Genomic DNA, 18316 nt, shown 5'->3' with positions numbered 1-18316 from the left:
TTTCATCACCACTATATACAACTTCTAATGCAGTGTAATTTCCTGGAGCATTATCACACATTACAGACAATGCTTAAATCTTATGTACAGCTGCAAATGCCTGCTACCCATACAGCCGTCGGCTGCATCAGTGAGACCCTGATAACTCCTGATAACAGCACTACATCTTCTCCAGCCGACATAAATCACATGACCTATACTTTCCCCATACCAGACTTTAGCCTATTGATTGGTAGTATTTTCAGTTCTCATCACAGCACAGCATGGCACAAGAGTACATGCTCATCCGGGTCACACCTCTGAGATTACTGCATTATTAACGGCTCACGATCATCAACCTGCATAAATATATTAATTAATAAATAAATTATATTACTATTAGCTGCATAAATGACAGGCAGATAATAGTAATATCGGATATGCTTCGCTTTCACCATTGCTGGGACCTGTTGTTCTTACAGAGGGTGTGATCAGAAATAAGAGGCCTATTTTCGAAGTCTTGGATGGAAATAAAGTGAACGGAGCTAACGCACCAGCCAATCAGCTCCTAACCCCCATGTCACAGGCTGTATTTGAAAAATGACAGTTAGAAGCTGGTTGGCTGGTACTTTATCTCTCTTCACTTTATCTCCATCCAAGGCTTAGTAAATAGACCCCTTGGAGTTATATGCTGCCTTCAGGGCTGATCGGGAGTTGCTTGCGGGTCTCTAATTGAATTGCTCTGGGCACTTTACCTGAGAGAAGTGACTGTGTGACACAACCCACCAGTGTGCAGGGTCCTGAGGGCAGCATGGGTTGCTGTATCCATATGGCTGTGCATATGGCTAACAGGGTGCCTGGAACTTGACCCTGTTGCCAGTAGCACTGCTGCAGTTGAGCTCGGAGGACAGCTATCTACTTTCTACTGCCGCTGACCCCTCCTCTCACATGACATCACAGGTTCAGGGGCAGGGCTGGCACAGGGCGGCAGTGGTTGAGATTTAGTTAAGCGTGTTCTTCTGGAGCCTTGCACAGGGTTCTTCCGTGCACACTTCCGAGTACCATGGAATGGGAGTCATCGCCTACAGTTGGGCAGCTAGTGCAAAGCGGAAATGAGTGCACAGTATTCTGGGTATTAGCAGTCACAAAGCACATCCAAATAGGCTTTTCACTAGTACAATCCAGGATGAATGAAAGTTTGTAAACTCCTCATATACAGTATGTTATAGACATGGGATATTTGCTGATGCTTGCTGATTGGATGCTTTGTGCTCCATGCACAGTAATTGGCCCAATTTTACAGTGGGTTCTAATGATTCTACCAATTCTTTGAAAATCTAAATTTCAGAAATTGGCCAAATTGATTTACCCTGCGGTAATAAGTAATCTTCCTGCGCCTCCTAGTGGTTGTACAACATATATGCAAGCTGGACAATACAGTCTTTAATAGCAACAGCTGTGGTGACAATAGCACTCGCTGGCATTTCTAATCCTGCTTGATTTGTACAGTACTTGCTGCACGGCACTGGCTGTGAAGATCCAGATTCTCAGCTGCACTCAGCTCTACTTGTGGTATGAGCGGAATTTAATTGAGAGTTTCTACGACTGCATCGGTCCCCAGCCCCCCATCCGCAAGAGCAGCTGCCACTAGAATTGGCCCACGCTGAGTGCAAGAGACCCATCTGAAAGAGGCATCCCCTTGGCTATACCCACCACTCAGAATATGCTGTAACTCTGGAAACCAGGATGGGTTCTCACTCTGTGCCTACACCCGGTAGATGCACAGAAGCTCCTAGGTCATGGACAGAAAGAGATCTGTATGACTCGCTTGGACATACACAAAAATAACTGTGGGGGACATTTACTAAGCAGTGATAAGAGTGGAGAAGTGAGCCAGTGGAGAAGTTGCCTCATCAACCAATCAGCAGCTCTGTATCATTTTATAGTACGCAAATTACAGATGTTTCTTCAGTGCTGATTGGTTGCCATGGGCAACTTCTCCACTGGCTCACTTCTCCGCTCTTATCACTGCTTAGTAAATGTCCCCCTATGTTTGGTGCGTCGCATGTGGTTTGCTGGAACTCCCTATATGCGGGCGCTTACGGACCCACGACGTGCGACCCAGAATGAAGCCTGTATTGCTCACGTTAAGCTCACGTCAAGCACACACACACACACACACACACACACACACCAGAGTGACAGTTGACGTTTTTTGTGTTTTTTTATATATAAACTTAATGTGTTTGCGTACACAAAAGCAATGCTATGGCTTTTCTTGACAAGGACAAAGGAATGCAACCTATTATAAATGAAAAGGAATTATAAAAATACAGTAATAGAGCTAATTATATGGTGTAACCTGAGATGAGTTTTTTTTCTTGTAGTCTTCAACACAAGCTCCATTGGTACGTTCATTGGTTTTTGTTTCCTACTCACAGTCTTCTATCTTATCCCCCTTGAAAAGGATAATGTTAATTACGCGCTTTATAAATATGAAGTTGATAAAATAATCCGCTCAAGAGCGACGGCTCGGGTCCATGTAAAACTTGTACGGCCCCAACTTCTAATAAGCGCTGTTTGATTTCTGTTCCGTGTTCTCTTCTTATTGGTTGATGCTGTCTGCAAAGTCACCGTGTTAATCCGTGGCAAGCAAAATCTGCGGAACAGCTCTCCATGAATCCCTAGTAATCTGTTCTCTAAATCTAGATTATGCCTTTCTGTAGACACCTTGGCTTCCGGAAACCCAGCCAGCAAGTCAAAATGATGAATATTAAGAAAACGGAGAAGAAAACCATGAGTCCGATATATCCGCCGTGAGAAAGTGGGGGCGACAGAGGCAGCTCCGCTGGGATCATGTTGGTCAAATTAAGCATGTACCCGAGAGTCCAGCCAGCGTCACTGCCATGGATCTGCAGAAAGGGAACAAATAAAACATTTGTTATATGTTGGGTGAAACAACTGCCTGCAATGTTGGGGCGATGCCAGAGAGGTGGCATTGGGATGGCATCTGATTGCCGGCAATGGCACCGTGCATTGATCGTTTTACCTTGCACCGCTGTAGGGATGAGCAGGTTAATTAACAATGTTAGGCTGTGTTCGGAAGACGGGGCAGCTTTACTCAGGAACGTGCAATGTAAGATTGCATGCAAAGTTGCAGACATACAGCCAATGTCATTAAGAACTATCTTCAGCGTAAAGAAGAACAAGGAGTGCTGGAAGTGATGATATGGCCCCCACAGAACCCTGATGTCAACATCATGGAGTCTGTCTGGGATTACATGAAGAGACAGAAAGATTTGAGCAAGCCTACAGCCACAGAAGATCTGTGGTTAGTTCTCCAAGGTGTTTGGAACAACCTCCCTGCCGAGTTCCTTCAAAAACTGTGTGCAAGTGTACCTAGAAGAACTGATGCTGTTTAGAAGGCAAAGGGTGGTCAAACCAAACATTGATTTGATTTAGATTTCTCTTCTGTTCATCCATTTTTTATTTGATTAATTGATAAAAATAAACTATTAACACTTCTATTTTTGAAAGCATTCTTACTTTGCAGCATTTTTTCCTGCCTAAAACTTTTGCACAGTACTGTATATATTTTTAGGTTAAATCCTAGTAAAATCTACAAGTCCTTACCTTTCCTAAAAATGTGATCTCATTCCAGTTGCTGGAGTTAAAGCCGTAACCAAGTTCAAGAAGGGTGAGAATATAGACCCCGGAAAAACAATATTCACTTAGATATTTCTCCTTAATTTTTCCAGACTCTTTCTTCACCTTAAATACAAGAGAAAAAAAACAACAATTAGAGAACAGCTTCAGAAGACTTAAAGCCGCTGCTGATAAAATGATTATCAATCATCTAACAGGGGTTATCTACATAGCTATCCATCAGGATACACTGGCCGGGTCTACAGGTCTTCAATGTAGGACTGGAAGGAAAGCAGTTATGGCATCCTGGCTGTCAATATACAGACACTGGGATCACGAAGGAGAACGCAATGCCAGCGTACACATACCGACGCCGCTCAGGATGCCGGTGTCACATTACCAACAGCCGGCATTCCAATTGTGCTCGCAGAGGATCGTGCTGTTGTCCTGCCGCGTGTGTGTGTTGGGGGCGTTAGGTTTAGGTAGGAGAAGGGCGGTTAGGGTTAGGAACATAGTAGCGGAGGTTAGGGTTAGGCACCAAGCGGGGCGGTTAGGGTTAGGCACCCAGAAGGGAGGGTAGGGAAAAGGTGAGGGTTTGGGGGCTGATTGGGGGGCTATTGCAATTATGATGAGCAGGATGCCGCTGTCGGTATAATGACAGCCGGCATCCCGTCCATCGGCAAATCATACTGATCCCGACTGGAATAACTAATACAATCTGCTTTGGACACAGTGTTGTGGGCTTTAAAGAAATGTCGCAATAATATAACATGGATACAAATAAAAACTTGAATCAGTTGCCATAACCAAGAAAAAGATTGTGAAAGCCAGGTATTCCCTATGCTCCAGGACCAAGCATTCTCAAACAGATAAAGGTGAGGACGTGTTGACGGAACTGCGGGCTAGGCAGAGCCGGATGTAATCGTAAATAGAACTGGCATATCATTTGCAGCGAGTACAGTACAAGCTGGTGCTCCTGGGAACGGTGGTGATGACGATTTTCTAACTAAGGCCCAGATTTATCAAGCCTTGGAGAATGATAAATAGCACGGTGATAAAGTACCAGCCAATCAGCTGGTACTTTATCACCATCCAGTTCAGTTCAGTACCAGCCAATCAGCTCTTAACTGCCATGTTACAGGCTGTGTTTGAAAAAGTGACAGTTAGGAGCTGGTTGGCTGGTACTATATAAATATATATACTAAATAAGTATATATACTATATACTAGATAAATATGTGCCCATGTGTCAGCATAGGGAGAATAGACGCATTTAGTTCTGGTAATGAAATTACGGCCAACTCGCAGTAAGTTCAGCATAAGGCTGTGTGCACTTTCTTCTGGAGGGATGTGTATACTTATGCAGACGCTAAGATACTAGTATATACTAGATACTGGGTGTAATTTCCATGCTGTTACTTGCCTCACTCCAAGGCTTAGAGCAGTGTCTTTCCACCGTCTCCTTCACTATGTCCAGGGAAACTTTCTCCTTGGTCAGTTTTAAAAAGTCCATTACAAAAAAGAACGCAGAGAAGGCCTGTGGGAAAATGCCATACGTTGTATTAGGAGAAGGCCGAGCCTACAGACACCTTTAAAGTACATCCTACGTCAGAAAATGGCATTCAGAGGCTTTTCAGCTGCAGTGGAACTACAAGAACCAGCACACTATGTCAGCCTCTGAATGCCTCCCCCATTGCAAATATATACACATTTACCCTGCAGCTAATTGCTGGCTAAAATCCCTGCGGTGTGGGGAAAGGCTATTCAATTAAATAGCCTTTTTCCTGCACCCAAAATTGGGGATTACCACGCGGAAACCCACTGATTCCATGTAAACTGCGGAATCAATGAGTTATCCCCGCACATGAACCCCCGATTTCACCATTTTCTTGTGGACCTTACCTCATTACCTCATAGCTGATCCCCGTTATTTGAATAGGTCTGGTGTGGCAAACCCAGCTGCTAATTGAATATCCACCTATGAGTCTGATTCAGATTTGGGTAAAAAGCACAAAATATAAAAAACATATAACTTTGCACCTGGGAAAACTATGTTGTGCTGCGGGAGGAGTTGAAAGTGGGGAAGATGTATAATGTGCAGAGAGATTTAAATTAGGGAGGAGCATGTAAAAAGTCACATCTAAATTGCAACATAAAAATAAAGCTGCCCAGCAAGTGTGGGCTACATGCAAACGCAGCCAGTATTTACGCTGCATGCAAAAATAATAAATGTATTTGCATCCCTTGCATTGCAACGTTGTTTGTTCCAGGTGCAAAATAACTTTCCTTTGCTCCTAACTTAAGGCCCGTACACACTGGCCGATATATCGTCCGCTCTCTTGAACTGCCGATATATTGCGGGTCCGTTGGCCAGTGTGTACGGCTGATACGTCTGTGAACTCCGTTGTTCACAGACGTATCGCGTCGGCCCCGCAGCACAGCCGACGGCCAATATATCTAACGATATATTGGCGCGTCGCTGTGTGTGTACGGCGGTCGGCCGACCGCCCGTACACATGCTGCGGCGGCTGGCGGTGATTGACAACTGAACTGGGCGGGCGTGTACACACGCCCGCCCAGTTCATGACGTCAGTCCCCCACGGATCGGGCAGTGTGTATGCACAGCACACTGCCCGATCCATCCATAGATATATCTGCAGATCAATTGATCTGCAGATATATCTTTCCAGTGTGTACCCACCTTTAGAATCAGCCCCACTGTAGCCAAAATCCATCTCACACAGCACAAGCAGGTGACAAAGCAGAGACCCAAACGTTATGTACTCACCCCAAATTCTCCTTGTACAGTTGGCTGAAAAATGCCATTGAATGAACATCGAGAATAGTTGCAGTGTGATACATTGAAAATTGCATTGACGTGCTTCTTGCATAGCTGGTAATTGCCAGTGCCCTCTATCTGAACGTTCCTGGGTGCAGTGAGAATCTTGCGGTCGGACACACAGGGGCTATTGTAGAACTCAGTTGTGTTAAGATTCCGGCTATATCCTGGGTTAAAGCAAGGATTCATCAGGGATACATTTTGTACAACCTGCAACTGAGAACAATGCATTAATCACACCAGAGCTGTACAAAGACACATAGTACACTTACATATACATATTTACATGATAAATGCCACTAAAATTGCATTAAAGCCACAGAAAGCTGCTGGGGTGGTGTTAAATGGACTGATTAAATGGAATATATCTATCGATCTATATACTGCTTTTAGAATAGTACTTTGCAGAAATGTTTTATTACATATACTGTAGGATCAATAAAAAAATGTAGGTTTTATACATTTATTTATATATATGTATAGATATACAGTGTATATGTGTATATATATATATATATATATATATATATGTGTGTGTGTGTGTGTGTGTGTGTGTGTATATATATATATAGGTGTATATAGTATATATTTATATATATACATACACACATATATATATATAAAAATATATTTATACACACACACATATATATATATATATATATATATATCCAAGATGACTTTGTAGTCTTTATTCATTCGTCCGGAGTGCCGCCGAGTGGTGAGATTCTATTGTGGGCCGCTGCAACACGGTCGTCACGGAGGGCACCTGGCAAGTTTCTTTGTGGGAGGATATGAGTGCCGGATCTGGTGTATGTATATATATATATATATATATAGAGATGGTAATGATGTCCGGCACTCCGATAATAGGAGGTTGTAAGTGCTGCGGTGCCTTCCGTGAGGGAATGGTATCCCACTAGATAATTCCAAAGATCAAATAGGCGGCACTCAGCAGACTGGATACAAAGTGAAATTTATTCAGCAACCGACATGTTTCGGAGTTACCTCCGTCCTCAGGGCAGTTACTGCCCTGAGGACGGAGGTAACTCCGAAACATGTCGGTTGCTGAATAAATTTCACTTTGTATCCAGTCTGCTGAGTGCCGCCTATTTGATCTTTGGAATTATATATATATATATATATACACACATATACACTGTATATCTATAGATATAGATATATAAATAAATAAATGTATAAAACCTACATTTTTTAATTGATCCTACAGTATATGTAATAAAACATTTCTGCAAAGTACTATTCTAAAAGCAGTCTATCAGTGAAAAACATATGTTACTGTATCTATAAATAGTGCTCAGGCAGAAGAGGGATGTTGGACATGCTATTACACTGTGCAAACAATCACTTCCCCTCCTAGCCATGTTGTCAGGACTTTTTATATTCCAATTCCGTTTTGTTTATTGTTCTCCACCTTTACATCTTTGTATTGCTGCAAGATCCTGTCTGCCTGAGAGACGGGTGTTTGTTCTACACAACGTATCAATGCATTGAATGCTCGAAAGGTAAAACGCAACCGGAAGCTTAAACTTTGACAAAATAAGTCTCTCTACAAAGACAGAGACAAAAGTACTGTGACATCAACAACATACTGTAATAACACCTTCCAATGTCACAGAGATCATTTAGAAATATACTGTACTATTGGTAGTGGGGTGGATAGAAAACTGCACAAAGCCTCTCAGTTTTCACGGGTTGGGTATGAAATGCCGGCTGTCGGCGGTCGGGGGACCGACAGTGGCATCCCAACAGTTGAAATCCCGACATAGGTCGATAAATAGTCTAACCCTTCCCCTCCCCTCCCGTTGGTGCCTAAACCAAACTCCCCCTCCTGCACCCTAAACCTAACCGGCCCCTGGTGGTGACTAAACCTAACTCCTGCTCCCCACGCTGTAAACCTAATTACCCCCCCCCACCCCCTGCACCCTAAATCCCCCGGGGGTCGCCTAAACTTAACCCCCATCCACGTAGAAGTACTTACCCGCCCGCTGTCTCGATGATCGTCGGGATTACGGCGTCGGTGCCCTGGCCCCTTTCGGGATACCGTAGTCGGCACTCCGTCGTGTCGGGATTCCAGCGCAGGTATCTCTTGTGCCGGGATTCAAACCGTTGGAATTGTAACTGCATCCCGATATCACTATGCGGTAAATCAGGCCTGGCCAACCTTTGGCTCGCCGGCTGTTATGAAACTACAAGTCCCAGCATGCTTTATCGGCCGATCGGTGGGAGAGTAAGCTGAAACTTATAGTCTGACAACAGCTGGAGAAGCAGAGGTTGGCCAGGCCTGCGGTAAATAATAGGTACTTACCAATAGCAGTAATTAGCAGATAAGAGGACAGAGGTTCTCGCATAGAAACACAGAACCTGCACAATCAGGAACATGCCACTTATACAAACAGGAAAACATTAACTTGATGGGTTATTTCTGTAGCATTGATAACAGCGACCCATATTTAAACACTTACACCATTTATTTTTAAATATCACAAAAGTGTCCACTGAATAACGAAGAGTTAATGGATAGGAGAACGACTGTTACTAAAAAGAGACGCAACGCTAAAAGCACAATAGACTTTATTTAACCATCCCAAGTTTACAAAATCCCATCTCTCATGGAATAGCAGCTTAATATTTAGCTATAAATAATGACAACGCCAAACTGCTGGAGTGAAAAGTTTCAGAAGCGATGGAAAAAAACGGCGCAGCAATTTGTCGAAACAATTACCAAACTAAAATACTCTCCCGATTTTGAAGCAAGTGATATAATAACCCAGCAGAAGAGAGAAGGGAACAATAAAAACAGTTAATTGTTACCATTGTGCGGCTGGCAGCAGGAGATGGTGAAGTTAGGTTGGGGAAAGATGGCTTTTTTCTGCATCAATTACGGAGTTTAAGAATGCTCCTGATGCAGCTTAAGTATCCAGCCATAAGATGTATTTTAGTATGATTAACCCTATCTGGGGATTCAGCCTCCCCACCACCGAGCTATGTGCCTGACTGTGGTTTGGGTTTACCAGCGATAAACCACTAAAGACCACCAGACAAAAACATCTGTACGATGCCATGGAACTCTCCTGGTGCCATAGAAATAAAAGAAGATAATAATTATTAGAATAAGAATAATAAACACTTTCTAAAAGTTTTCCAAACTAGAACATGACTGCTGTCATTTATTTTGTAGGAGAAAAAAAATAAGAATTTACTCACCGGTAATTCTATTTCTCGTAGTCCGTAGTGGATGCTGGGAACTCCGTAAGGACCATGGGGAATAGACGGCTCCGCAGGAGACTGGGCACATCTAAAGAAAGATTTAGGACTATCTGGTGTGCACTGGCTCCTCCCCCTATGACCCTCCTCCAAGCCTCAGTTAGGACACTGTGCCCGGAAGAACTGACACAATAAGGAAGGATTTTGAATCCCGGGTAAGACTCATACCAGCCACACCAATTACACCGTATAACTCGTGATAGGAACCCCGGTTAACAGTATGATAACAAAAGGAGCCTCTGAACAGATGGCTCGCAATAATAATCCGATTTGTGTAACAATAACTATTTACAAGTATTGCAGACAATCCGCACTTGGGATGGGCGCCCAGCATCCACTACGGACTACGAGAAATAGAATTACCGGTGAGTAAATTCTTATTTTCTCTGACGTCCTAGTGGATGCTGGGAACTCCGTAAGGACCATGGGGATTATACCAAAGCTCCCAAACGGGCGGGAGAGTGCGGACGACTCTGCAACACCGAATGAGAGAACTCCAGGTCCTCCTCAGCCAGGGTATCAAATTTGTAGAATTTTGCAAACGTGTTTGCCCCTGACCAAGTAGCAGCTCGGCAAAGTTGTAAAGCCGAGACCCCTCGGGCAGCCGCCCAAGATGAGCCCACCTTCCTTGTGGAATGGGCTTTTACAGATTTAGGCTGCGGTAGTCCTACCGCAGAATGCGCCAGCTGAATAGTGCTACAAATCCAGCGCGCAATAGTCTGCTTAGAAGCAGGAGCACCCAGTTTGTTGGGTGCATACAGGATAAACAGCGAGTCAGTTTTCCTGACTCCAGCCGTCCTGGAAACATAAATTTTCAGGGCCCTGACTACGTCCAGTAAATAAGAATTTACTTACCGATAATTCTATTTCTCGTAGTCCGTAGTGGATGCTGGGGACTCCGTCAGGACCATGGGGATTAGCGGGCTCCGCAGGAGACAGGGCACATCTAAAAAAGCTTTTAGGTCACATGGTGTGTACTGGCTCCTCCCCCTATGACCCTCCTCCAAGCCTCAGTTAGGTACTGTGCCCGGACGAGCGTACACAATAAGGAAGGATCTTGAATCCCGGGTAAGACTCATACCAGCCACACCAATCACACCGTACAACTTGTGATCTGAACCCAGTTAACAGTATGATAACAAAATGAAGTAGCCTCTGAAAAGATGGCTCACAACAATAGTAATAACCCGATTTTTGTAACAATAACTATGTACAAGCATTGCAGACAATCCGCACTTGGGATGGGCGCCCAGCATCCACTACGGACTACGAGAAATAGAATTATCGGTAAGTAAATTCTTATTTTCTCTGACGTCCTAGTGGATGCTGGGGACTCCGTCAGGACCATGGGGATTATACCAAAGCTCCCAAACGGGCGGGAGAGTGCGGATGACTCTGCAGCACCGAATGAGAGAACTCCAGGTCCTCCTTAGCCAGAGTATCAAATTTGTAAAATTTTACAAACGTGTTCTCCCCTGACCACGTAGCTGCTCGGCAAAGTTGTAATGCCGAGACTCCTCGGGCAGCCGCCCAGGATGAGCCCCCTTCCTTGTGGAATGGGCATCTACATATTTCGGCTGTGGCAGGACTGCCACAGAATGTGCAAGCTGAATTGTACTACAAATCCAGCGTGCAATAGACTGCTTAGAAGCAGGAGCACCCAGCTTGTTGGGTGCATACAATATAAACAGCAAGTCAGACTTTCTGACTCCAGCCGTCCTAACTATATATATATATATATATATATATATATATATATTTTTAGGGCCCTGACAACGTCTAGTAACTTGGAGTCCTCCAAGTCCCTAGTAGCCGCAGGCACCACAACAGGTTGTTTCAGGTGAAAACGCTGACACCCCTTTAGGAAGAAACTGGAGACGAGTCCCAGTTCTGCCCTGTTCAAATGGAAAATTTTAATATGGGCTTTTGTAAGACAAAGCCGCCCATTCTGACAATCGCCTGGCCGAGGCCAGGGCTAACACATGGTCACTTCCCATGTGAGATATTGGTCAACAGCATGGTCACTTTCCATGTGAGATATTTCAAATCCACAGATTTGAGCTGTTCAAACCAATATGATTTTAAGAAATCCCAACACTATGTTGAAACCTCACGGTGCCCCTAGAGGCACAAAAAAGCTGTATATGCAATACACCCTTTACAATCTGGACTTCAGGAACTGAAGTCAATTCTTTCTGGAAGAAAATCTACAGGGCCGAAATTTAAATGTTAATGAACCCCAATTTGAGGCCCAAAACACTCCTGTTTTCAGGAAGTGTAGAAATCGACCTAGTTGAATTTCCGTCGTGGAGCCTTCCTGGCCTCACCCACGCAACATATTTTCACCACATGTGGTGATGACGTTGTGCGGTCACCTCCTTCCTGGCTTTGACCAGGGTAGGTATGACCTCTTATGGAATGCCTTTTCCCTTCAGGATCCGGCATTCAACCGCCATGCCGTCAAACGCAGCCGCGGTAAGTCTTGGAATAGACATGGTACTTGCTGAAGCAAGTCCCTTCTTAGCTCCCCAGGCCCTTAGTCCTCTGTGAGCATTTCTTGAAGTTCCGGGTACCAAGTCCCTCTTGGCCAATCCGGAGCCACTAGTATAGTTCATACTCCTCTATGTCTTATAATTCTCAATACCTTGGTTATGAGAAACAGAGGAGGGAACACATACACTGACTGGTACACCCACGGTGTTACCAGAACATCCACAGCTATCGCCTGAAGGTCTCATGACCTGGCGGAATACCTGTCCCGTTTTTTGTTCGGGCGGGACGCCATCATGTCCACCTTTGGTCTTTGCCAACGGTCCACAATCATGTTGAAAAACTTCCCTATGAAGTTTCCACTCTCCCGGGTGGAGGTCATGCCTGCTGAGGAAGTCTGCTTTCCAGTCGTCCACTCCCGGAAAGAACACTGCTGACAGTGCTATCACATGATTTTCCGCCTAGCGAAAAATCCTTGCAGTTTTGTCACTGCCCTCCTGCTTCTTGTGCCGCCCTTTCTGTTTACGTGGGCGACTGCCGTGATGTTATCCCACTGGATCAATACCGGCTGACCTTGAAGCAGAGGTCTAGCTAAGTTTAGAACATTATAAATTTGCTCTAAGCTTATTTATGCGGAGAGAATTCTCCAGACTTAATCACACTTCCCTGGAAAAATTTTTTCCCTGTGTGACTGTTCCCCAGCCTCTCAGGCTGGCCTCCGTGGTCACCGGCATCCAATCCTGAATGCCGAATTTGCGGCCCTCTAGAAGATGAGCACTCTGTAATCACCACAGGAGAGACACCCTTGTCCTTGGATATAGGGTTATCCGCTGATGCATCTGAGGATGCGATTCGGACCATTTGTCCAGCAGATCCCACTGAAGAGTTCTTGCGGGAAATCTGCCGAATGGAATTGCTTCGTAATAAGCCACCATTTTTACCAGGACTCTTGTGCAATGATGCACTGACACTTTTCCTGGTTTTAGGAGGATCCCGATTAGCTCGGATAACTCCCTGGCTTTCTCCACTGGGAGAAACACGTTTTTCTGGACTGTGTCCAGAATCATCCCTAGGAACAGTAGACGTGTCGTCGGAAAAAGCTGCGATTTTGGAATATTTAGAATCCCCTCGTGCTGTCGTAGAACTACTTAAGATAGTGCTACTCCGACCTCCAACTGTTCTCTGGACCTTGCCCTTATCAGGAAAGCGTCCATGTTTCTTTTAAGAAAAATCATCATTCCGGTCATTACCTTGGTAAAGACCCGGGGCGCCGTGGACAATCCAAACGGCCGCGTCTGAACTGATAGTGACAGTTCTGTACCAGGAACCTGAAGTACCCTTGGTGAGAAGGGCAAATTTGGACCTGTAGGTAAGCGTCCCTGATATCCAGTGACACCATATCGTCCCCTACTTCCTGGTTCGCTATCACTGCTCCGAGTGACTCCATCTTGATTTGAACGCTTGTATGTAAGTGTTCAAATATTTCAGATCTCACCGAGCCGGTTGGCTTCAGTACCACAATATAGTGTGGAATACTACCCCCTTCCTTGTTGTAAGAAGGGTACTTTGATTATCACCTGCTGGGAATACAGCCTGTGAATTGTGTGAGGGGGAGACGTCTCGAATTTCCAATGTACACCTGGGATATTACATGTAGGATCCCGGAGTTCCCTTGCGAGTGTTGCTGAAACTCTTGAGATGACCCCCTACCGCACCTGAGTCCGCTTGTACGGCCCCAGCGTTATGCTGCGGACTTGGCAGAAGCCGTGAGGAGCTTCTGTTCCTGGGAATGAGCTGCTTGCTGCAGTCTTCTTCCCTTTCCTCTACCCCTGGGCAGATATGACTGGCCTTTGCCCGCCTGCCCGTATGAGGACGAAAGGACTGAGACTGAAAGACTGTGTCCTTTTCTGCCAATATGTGACTCGGGGTAACAAAAGGTGGATTTTTCAGCTGTTGCCATGGCCCACCAGATCCAATGGACCGCCCCTTTATACGGCAATACTTCCATATGCCGTCTGGAATCTGCCTCACCTGACCACTGTCGTGTCTTCGTCTGGCAGATATGTACATCACATTTACTCTTGATGCCAGAATGCAAATATGCCTCTGCGCATCACGCATATATAGAAATGCATCCTTAAAATGCTCTATAGACAATAAAATCCTGTCCCTGTCAAGGGTATCAAAATTTTCAGTCAGGAAATCCGACCAAGCCCCCTCAGCGCTGCACATCCAGGCTGAGGCGATTGCTGGTCGTAGTATAACACCAGTATGTGTGTATATACTGTTATGATATTTTCCAGCTTCCTATCAGCTGGCTCCTTGAGGGTGGCCGTATCTGGAAACGGTAACGCCATGTTTTTTATAAGCGTGTGAGCGCCTTATCCACCCTAAGGTGTGTTTTCCAACTCGCCCGTACTTCTGGCGGGAAAAGGGTATACCGCCCATAACTTTCTATCGGAGGAACCCCACGTATCATCACACACTTCATTTAATTTATCTGATTCAGGCAAAACTACAAGTAGTTTATTCCCACCCTACAAAATACCCTTATTTGTGGTACTTGTGGTATCAGAAATATGTAACACCTCCTTCATTGCCCTTAACATGTAACTTGTGGCCCTAAAGGAAAAATACGTTTGTTTCTTCACCGTCGACACTGGGGTCAGTGTCCGTGTCAGTGTCTGTCGACCGACTGAGGTAAATGGGCGTTTTTACAAGCCCCTGACGGTGTCTGAGACGCCTGGACCGATACTAATTTGTCCGCCGGCTGTCTCATGTCGTCAACCGGCTTGCAGCGTGTTGACATTATCACGTAATTCCCTAAATAAGCCATCCATTCCGGTGTCGACTCCCTAGAGAGTGACATCACCATTACAGGCAATTTTCTCCGTCTCCTCACCAACATTTTCCTCATACATGTCGACACACACGTACCGACCTACTGCACACACACAGGGAATGCTCTGATAGAGGACAGGACCCACTAGCCCTTTGGGGAGACAGAGGGAGAGTTTGCCAGCACACACCAAAAGCGCCATAATGTATATAACAACCCTAGAAGGTGTTGTTTCTATATATATATGCGCTCTTAATATATAATTATATCGCCAATTTATGCCCCCCTTCTCTTTAACCCTGTTTCTGTAGTGCAGGGGAGAGTGGGAGCCTTCCTCACCAGCGGAGCTGGTCAGGAAAATGGCGCTGAGTGCTGAGGAGAATAAGCTCCGCCCCTTTCTCGGCGGGTTTTTCTCCCGGTTATTAGGAAAACTGGCCTGGGTTAAATACATACATATAGCCTTAATGGCTATATGTGATGTATTTATTTGCCTCTAAGGTAATCTATATTGCTGCCCAGGGCGCCCCCAGCAGCGCCCTGCACCCTCCGTGACCGAGATCAGTGAGCCGTGTAGCAACAATGGCGCACAGCTGCAGTGCTGTGCGCTACCTTCATGAAGACTGAGGAGTCTTCTGCCGCCTGTTTCCGGACCTCCGTTCTGCCGTTCTTCAGCGTCTGTAAGGGGGATCGGCGGCGCGGCTCCGGGACGAACCCCAGGCTGACCTGTGTTCCGACTCCCTCTGGAGCTCAGTGTCCAGTAGCCTAAGACTTCAATCCTCCTGCACGCAGGTGAGTTGCAAGTCTCTCCCCTAAGTCCCTCGTTGCAGTGATCCTGTCGCCAGCAGGAATCACTGATTAGAAACCTAAAAAAAAACTTTTCTAAACAGCTCTTTAAGAGAGCCACCTAGATTGCACCCTCTCGGACGGGCACAAAAACCTAACTGAGGCTTGGAGGAGGGTCATAGGGGGAGGAGCCAGTACACACCATGTGACCTAAAAGCTTTTTTAGATGTGCCCTGTCTCCTGCGGAGCCCGCTAATCCCCATGGTCCTGAAGGAGTCCCCAGCATCCACTAGGATGTTAGAGAAACTTGGAATCCTCCAAGTTCCCAGTAGCCGCAGGCACCACAATAGGCTGGTTCAAGTGAAACGCTGATACCACCTTCGGGAGAAACTGAGGACGAGTCCTCAATTCTGCCCTATCCATATGGAAAATCAGATAAGGGCTTTTATAGGACAAAGCCGCCAATTCTGACACACGCCTGGCCGAAGCCAGGGCCAACAGCATGACCACTTTCCACGTGAGATATTTCAAATCCACAGTCTTAAGTGGTTCAAACCAATGTGATTTTAGGAACTCCAAAACCACATTGAGATCCCAAGGTGCCACTGGGGGCACAAAAGGAGGCTGAATATGCAGAACTCCCTTGACAAAAGTCTGAACTTCAGGCAGGGAAGCCAGTTCTTTCTGGAAGAAAATCAACAGGGCCGAAATGTGGACCTTAATGGACCCCAATTTGAGGCCCAACGTTACCCCTGCTTCAACATATTTTCGCCAAATGCGGTGATAATGGTTTGCGGTGACATCCTTCCTGGCTTTGATCAGGGTAGGAATGACTTCCGTCGGAATACCCTTTTCCTTCAGGATGCCGTCAAACGCAGCCGCGGTAAGTCTTGGAACAGACAGGGCCCCTGCTGCAGCAGGTCCTGTCTGAGCGGCAGAGGCCAAGGGTCCTCTGAAAGCATCTCATGAAGTTCCGGGTACCAAGCTCTTCTTGGCCAATCCGGAACCACGAGTATAGTTTTCACTCCTCGCCTTCGTATTATTCTCAGTACCTTGGGAATGAGAGGCAGAGGAGGAAACACATAAACCGACTGGTACACCCACGGTGTTACTAGAGCGTCCACAGCGATCGCCTGAGGGTCCCTTGACCTGGCGCAATATCTTTTTAGCTTTTTGTGAAGGCGGGACGCCATCATGTCCACCTGTGGTCTTTCCCACCGGTTTACCAGCATTTGGAAGACTTCTGGATGAAGTCCCCATTCTCCCGGGTGGAGGTCGTGCCTGCTGAGGAAGTCTGCTTCCCAGTTGTCCACTCCCGGAATGAACACTGATGTCAGTGCTAACACATGATTTTCCGCCCATCGGAGAATCCTTGTGGCTTCTGCCATTGCCCTCCTGCTTCTTGTGCCGCCCTGTCTGTTTACATGGGCGACCGCCGTGATGTTGTCTGATTGGATCAGTACCGGCTGGTTCTGAAGCAGGGGCCTTGCTTGGCTTAGGGCATTGTAAATGTCCCTTAGCTCCAGAATATTTATGTGAAGCAAAATCTCCTGATTTGACCACAGTCCTTGGAAATTTCTTCCCTGTGTGACTGCCCCCCAGCCCCGAAGGCTGGCATCCGTGGTCACCAGGACCCAGTCCTGTGTTCCGAATCTGCGGCCCTCTAGTAGATGAACCCTCTGCAGCCACCACAGCAGCGACACCCTGGTCCTTGCCGACAGGGTTATCCGCTGTTGCATCTGGAGATGGGACCCGGACCATTTGTCCAACAGGTCCCACTCGAAAGTCCTTGCGTGGAACCTTCCGAATGGAATCGCTTCGTACGAAGCTACCATTTTTCCCAGGACTCGTGTGCATTGATGTACCGACACCTGTCCCGGTTTTAGGAGGTCTCTGACTAGAGATGACAACTCCTCGGCTTTTTCCCCTGGAAGAAACACTTTTTTCTGGTCTGTGTCCAGAATCATTCCCAGGAACAGAAGACGTGTCGTCGGGACCAGCTGTGACTTTGGAATATTGAGAATCCGGCCGTGCTGTTGTAGCACCTCCCGAGAAAGTGCTACCCCCACTACCAACTGTTCCTTGGACCTCGCCTTTATCAGGAGATCGTCCAAGTACGGGATAATTAAAACTCCCTTCTTGCGAAGGAGTATCATCATTTCGGCCATTACCTTGGTAAAAAGACCCTCGGTGCCGTGGATAACCCAAACGGCAGCGTCTGGAACTGATAGTGACAGTCCTGTACCACAAATCTGAGATACTCCTGGTGAGGGGGGTAAATGGGGACATGTAGGTACGCATCCTTGATGTCCAGGGAGACCATGTAATCCCCCTCGTCCAGGCTCGCAATAACCGCCCTGAGCAATTCCATCTTGAACTTGAACCTTTTGATATAAGTGTTCAAGGATTTTAAATTTAAGATGGGTCTCACCGAACCGTCCGGTTTCGGTACCA

The 18316-nt window shown here is 46.1% G+C and overlaps 1 protein-coding gene across 1 annotated transcript in view; it reads right to left on the bottom strand.

Annotated features, from left to right (window-relative positions):
• Positions 1-2184: 2184 nt before the first annotated feature.
• The window catches only part of ENTPD1 (ectonucleoside triphosphate diphosphohydrolase 1), a 173592-nt gene continuing 157460 nt past the window's right edge, over positions 2185-18316 (bottom strand). The window contains exons 7-10 of the mRNA XM_063962248.1: positions 6412-6678; positions 5047-5160; positions 3613-3750; positions 2185-2891 (exon numbers count right to left, since the gene is read on the bottom strand). Coding sequence (XP_063818318.1) covers positions 2685-2891; positions 3613-3750; positions 5047-5160; positions 6412-6678 — 726 coding nt within the window. The 3' untranslated portion in view covers positions 2185-2684. The remainder of the gene's footprint in view (positions 2892-3612; positions 3751-5046; positions 5161-6411; positions 6679-18316) is intronic.

This window comes from Pseudophryne corroboree, chromosome 3 (assembly GCF_028390025.1).
Source record: "Pseudophryne corroboree isolate aPseCor3 chromosome 3, aPseCor3.hap2, whole genome shotgun sequence".
Lineage (NCBI taxonomy): Eukaryota > Metazoa > Chordata > Amphibia > Anura > Myobatrachidae > Pseudophryne > Pseudophryne corroboree.
The sequence above is the reverse complement of the archived record's forward strand: the minus strand, read 5'-3'. Positions and strand labels throughout refer to the sequence as shown.